This window comes from Rhodamnia argentea, chromosome 2, assembly GCF_020921035.1.
Source record: "Rhodamnia argentea isolate NSW1041297 chromosome 2, ASM2092103v1, whole genome shotgun sequence".
In the NCBI taxonomy this organism is placed as follows: Eukaryota; Viridiplantae; Streptophyta; class Magnoliopsida; order Myrtales; family Myrtaceae; genus Rhodamnia; species Rhodamnia argentea.
The window spans coordinates 11,210,751-11,216,278 of NC_063151.1; the positions used below are offsets into that span (position 1 = coordinate 11,210,751).

The 5,528-nt window shown below is 42.2% G+C and overlaps 1 protein-coding gene across 2 annotated transcripts; it reads left to right on the forward strand.

Moving 5' to 3' along the window:
- The first annotated feature begins 2,689 nt into the window (after positions 1-2,689).
- Positions 2,690-5,085, forward strand: LOC115728162 (nucleotide-sugar uncharacterized transporter 2). 2 transcript variants are annotated; one of them, XM_030658495.2, is made up of 7 exons: positions 2,690-2,998; positions 3,341-3,492; positions 3,614-3,822; positions 3,935-4,028; positions 4,132-4,298; positions 4,382-4,552; positions 4,653-5,085. In XM_030658495.2, the coding sequence occupies exons 1-7, from the start codon at positions 2,884-2,886 to the stop codon at positions 4,930-4,932; spliced, it is 1,188 nt and encodes a 395-aa protein (XP_030514355.2). In that variant the 5' UTR covers positions 2,690-2,883; the 3' UTR covers positions 4,933-5,085. The 2 variants fall into 2 exon arrangements, with proteins under 2 accessions (XP_030514355.2, XP_030514356.2); XM_030658496.2 differs by lacking the exon at positions 2,690-2,998 and adding an exon at positions 3,102-3,142.
- Positions 5,086-5,528: the final 443 nt, after the last annotated feature.

A 5,528-nucleotide genomic window follows, 5' to 3' on the forward strand; every position in this document is an offset into this window, starting at 1 on the left:
GCAGAGAGATAATGACTTGTAAGAGAGAAAACAGAGGGGTGAAAAGAAAGAAGAAAAAAAAAAGTGAGACCTACAACGAAAAGAAAGAAGAAAAAGAAAAATGAAAGTCCGGAAATTATAGGGGTAGGCAAAAGTAGCAAGTTTGATACTGTCCAAAAGAAAGAGGATTTTGACCACAAAAAAAAAGAAAAAAAAAGAGAGAAAGAGGATTTATTTAATGTTTCTCTTCTGGGGGGATTGGACGCAATTTTCTCGAAGCCGTGAAACGACATGCCGCCTTCAATATTCATAGGTGGGCTTGGCTTCTTCCCATGTTAGCCAAACTTTACTTCTTTTGGGCCATGAAGTCAGCCGATTCCATAATCCCGCTTGAATATTAGGTAAACCAAGCTTAGAGGGTCAACATCATAGAGATCAAGCAACATCACCCTCTTAATAAATTTCATGAACTCCGCCATCGGACATGCTAGTTCCATCGAATTCAAAAATCACGTAAAAACGTTACGAGCATCCGCAACACATGTACGACGTAACGATTGAGGCGTCGAGATTATATTCAAGTGCACAAGCGAGTAGTTTATTTCTCTTGGCCAGAATACAAGCATATAGTTTGACTTAACAATAAGCTCCATTGATGGTACATTGGAAAATGCAGAGACCACATGTCCTTTTTCAACTTACTGCAAGTCACACAAGTCATCTCTTTCCTTCCAGTAGAATTTATATAGGCCCTCCCTCCTATGGGCTTGTTCGAAGGAAATTCTCGGTCCAATTTCGGCCCTCCTAACGTAAAATTACTCTTCTGACCCCCCCAAAAAAAATAATGTAAAATTATTTTTTTTTTCGCTTTGAAAGGGAAATGAAGAGCGATTAATGCGAGAAAGTCGAATTTCCGAAGCCGAAATGCGGTAGCACTTATGCTTGGAGGAGGTGCTCCGACTTACATGGATCTGGCATTTAAGTCCTGAAACTTTAATTTCGCGCGTTGAAGTCCCGAAATTTATTGTCCCCTTTCCGTCTACTCCGTAAACAACGAAACCAGTTAAAACCCAAAACGACATTGTTTCGTGTTAAAAATAAGCTAAAAAAGTAAAAAATAAATTGTAAAATAAATATATAAAATCAAGTCTCTTTTTATTAAAAAAAAAAGAAAAAGAAGAAGAAGCGGGAGGAGATTGGAGGGCGAGAGCAAGGACGTTGTCACCCCCTTCGTCGCCGACCGTCGTTTGGGGTGCAGCGATTTCTGTTGATTTGGCACCATCTATGACAAATTAATATTTGCTTCATGAAAAGTGAATGCAACGAAAATTAGTTTCATTGAACAAGTCATATTTTGTTAGGAATAGGGTACCGTTGGGTGATCTCGTCGGTCGAATTTTGTATGAAAGCAGCATTACTCTTTGCTATCAAATTGGATATAAGTTAATCTAATATGGTACCAACCAAGCAGTGGCATTGTCATACCTCACTATTCTGGAAATTGGTTGGTTCGGATTGTTTATAGAAGAGTGTGGTGCACATTGCGTAATGTTTTTCATTAGTTTCAAACCTCAATTAGACGTACTAACTAATCCCAGGTCACAAGGTTAAAGAAAAAAATGCCGAAAATAGAATTAACAATTTTCTATATAGTTACGTCATACAATGGGTGAATTTAAAAAAAAAAGTCATAAATCTATTGCAATTGTGCCAACTCAATTCTAAATCTTTTTTTTTTCTAGTCAATTAAGTCCATTTGCAAGGATTGAAGTAGCCAAATATTAATGAATTTATTTTTTTAATATTAATACTAATATTAATATATATATATATATTTTGTTTTTTTTTTCTTTTTTTTTCCTTCCTTATTGCTCTAGTCGGCCACCGAGCCCAACGACTAGCCAGAGGTGAAGGCTAGCAAGGTGCGACCTTGTAGTGGCGGGCAAGGTTGTGCCTCGCTCGATCAAGAGAGGTTCGACCTCGCCCGGTGACAGCGAGGTCGAGCCTCGCCCGGCCATTGCAAGGCCGAGGTTGATGGCTAGCTGGAGAAAGAAGGAAGAAAAAAGAGAAATAAAACAAAAATTAACAAAAAACAAGTATTAAAATATAATGAAAAATTGGCTACGTCGGTGTCGACTATCAAAATGGACTAAATTGACCAAAATACAAAAATTTTAGGACTGAATCGACATAATTACAATATATTTATGACTTTTTTGACAATTTTCCCGCCTATCATTTGTATGCTTTATCCGGATAACTATATAAGATGACACCGATCAAGCGCAATTTTGAAAGATATGGAGAATCGATAAAACTATCATAATCATCTCTAATATAGAAAAATAACATAATTGGAAAAGGAAATCAGCGGATTTTTCTCAATATGGGCAAGCTTTTAACTCTTTTATCTCCAAGGTCACCGTAGCCTCTAATGATGATGAACCCGAGAGCCTCCGAGAAGCCGAGCCTGGAAACATCGTACCCTTCGAAAACAAGGCATGGGGGTCGCTTCGAAAACAAAAGATCCCTGACGATGGAGAGATCAACGAAGGAAGATATTCCCAAGCTCCTAAATCTCATCTTTAAAAGTCACGAACCGATGGGACAGATCTCCACGTTGACTTGTTCTAGATTATGTTTCACTCGAAAACTTCCCTTCCCAGTCACGTAACCTCGTTCCACCAGACAGTTTGTTGAGCCCTCGCATTTCAAAACAGCTCTCTCCATATTCTCGTCCTTGAATTTTGTCAGGGTTTTTCGGCTTCACCTGTCGTCGTGTTCTTTCACATCTCTCATGAGAAGGCAGGTTTCCTTGTGCTGCTCGGCATTTCTCGGGCGGTGATGCGACCGGCGGCTTGTGGTGGAGGGCGAGGTCGCTTCTAGCGCCATTTCCGACGACCGATGGATGGTAAAGCGGATGCTGCTGCCAGATCCGGCATTGGGGTTCTCGACCCCTTGTTGGATCGGAGCACGAGGAAGTTCATCAAGAGGAAGGACAGCGACGCCGGGGATGCAGGTAAACCGTGGAAGGGCGCTGCCAATTTGCTTCCATTGTCATGGTTTTGATGAGTTTCATGTGATATGATGCTCACCGGCTTGTCGGGAAAATTTGATGTCTTGAATTGGAATTACAGGAGTTTTGAAAGCGTCCTCTTTTGAGGTCCTTCGCAATGTTTCTTCGCTTTTGGGGCAATTCGGTTTCGGGTTTCTCTTAAATCTCCGGCTCTGTTAATGTTTTTCCGATTCCTGTGTCTTCTCCGAGATTGTTTTGGTCTGCATTTTAGTGCACATGTATGATAACGTATGATAACTTAGATGAAAGTAAGAATTCCTGAGCCTAAACATCGGTCGTTACCAGGTCGGGCGCTCGAAGAGTTCAGAAGTTCTCTCCACAACGAGCTCTGCACGTCGGAAGGCGCCAAGCGCCAACAGCAACGGTTCTGTGGGCCGGTCGTGGCAATGACCTTCAACTTCATGGTTGCAGTGGGGATCATCCTCGCAAATAAATTGGTCTGTCCTTCGTTTCTTCCGCATTCAGTTTTCATGTTTCCGCGCATGCCTCGGCTTGCTGGTTGATCCATTTAAGCAAATCGTTTGGCTTCTGTGCTCAATTGGTAAGCGGGGACCACAGGTGATGGGGAGAATCGGGTTCAACTTTCCGATCTTCCTCACGCTGATCCACTACTGCACTGCCTGGGTCCTGATGGCGATTTTCAAGACGCTGTCGCTGTTGCCGGTCTCGCCCCCATCCAAAACCACTCCTTTCTCTTCCATCTTCGCTTTAGGAGCTGTCATGTCCTTCGCCACCGGCCTCGCCAATGCCAGCCTCAAGCACAACAGGTCCTAACTAGCTTCATGGTTCTCCTCCCTCATGATCTTCTTCCGGACTTAATCATAGCCATCTTCTTCTTTTTGTCTCCACAATTAAGATCATAAGCTGAATTTTGTGCAGTGTTGGATTCTACCAAATGGCTAAGATAGCAGTCACTCCAACCATTGTACTCGCCGAGTTCATGCTTTTCAAGAAGAGGGTTTCCATGGAAAAGGTCACGGACAAGCCAAAATCCCCCTTACAAAAGTCCTGCTCGTGCTCATTTTTGGAACTTGCTCTTTCTTTCTTTTGTTCATGAATGGGCATTCCATATTCAGGTTCTGGCATTGGTAGTTGTTTCGCTCGGCGTGGCTGTTGCGACTGTGACGGATGTGGAGTTCAATGTGTACGGCTTCTGCATCGCGGTTATTTGGATAATCCCCAGTGCCATAAATAAGATCCTCTGGTCTAACCTGCAACAGCAAAGCAATTGGACGGCCTTAGCGTAAGTGACTGACGATGATCTGGATCTTCCGCTCTACGAGTATTGCGCAACCAGCTCTAACCGTCCGACTTTGATGAGCGCAGGTTGATGTGGAAGACGACCCCGGTGACCATCTTTTTCCTGTTGCCGCTGATGCCATTGCTGGACCCTCCAGGAGTGTTGTCTTTCAACTGGGACTTGCGAAACTCGAGCGCAATTTTGATTTCGGCCTTCTTAGGCTTTCTCCTACAGTGGTCCGGCGCACTGGCTCTAGGGTAGGAAACCGAAACACATACCATTCCATTCGTTTTCACGATGCTTGCCATTTTTTAGCCTTTGGTTACGTTGAGCTGCTAACGGAAACTTATTATGCAGTGCGACTTCAGCCACTTCCCATGTCGTTCTAGGACAGTTCAAAACGTGCGTGATCCTCCTCGGAGGCTACATCTTCTTCCACTCCGATCCGGGGTCGGTGAGCATCTGCGGCGCCGTGACGGCACTCTGCGGGATGTCGGTCTACACGTCGCTTAACCTGAAGGAGCCCGTGGGGACAACGAGGAAGCACCTTCCGAAGCAGGCATTGCCTGTATCAACCAAGTCACTCAATGAACAAACCTCGGAGCCCGATGTACATGACCCTGCAAATATTGCCTGAAATTTGACCATTAGAAAGTGCATTTTTTTTTTCTATTTTCAAGGTGTTTTTATTAGCTTCCCCCATCACATTCCGTGAATGTAGAGATAATTATCTTGTTTAGCTTTCGATTTTAATCTGTTTTTAGGAGTTTAGGATTTACAGGAATACAGGAGAGTTCCCACTGCGCTTTTTTTTTTTAATGGAAATATCGTGCATCCATTGCCGGTGTAAAAAGAATTATATAGGAGCCGCGCTCTATCTACTTTTAGTTATGGCTACCCATTCTCTCAAATCAATGGTGTAAAAATCCGCTTTGGGTAAAAAACAATATATGCTATTATTATTATATTTATCCTCTTTAGTCGGTACACGATTTTCTTACATTACTCCTATCCACGAAAGTGAGGAGAAGGACATTTGGAGTGCCAAAATTTATGTACGGCGCTCAATTAAATGCCATAATTTTTTTTTTCGTTCATTTGAGTGCCATAAGAGTAAAATCAATCACTTGAATGCCACTTCCAAAAAATTATTCTACGTGAAATTTTAATTATTATTTTATTTATTTTTAAATTACAAGTGAATTTTTATTATTTTTATTATTTTGAATTTTT

Bases quoted from the DNA above. Each gene is read 5' to 3' on its own strand.
- LOC115728162 (XM_030658495.2), top strand. From the start codon at position 2,884: ATGGATGGTAAAGCGGATGCTGCTGCCAGATCCGGCATTGGGGTTCTC. The intron at 3,493-3,613 runs GTCTGTCCTTCG...CGGGGACCACAG, and splicing joins TCATCCTCGCAAATAAATTG to GTGATGGGGAGAATCGGGTT. The intron at 4,553-4,652 runs GTAGGAAACCGA...CTTATTATGCAG, and splicing joins TCCGGCGCACTGGCTCTAGG to TGCGACTTCAGCCACTTCCC.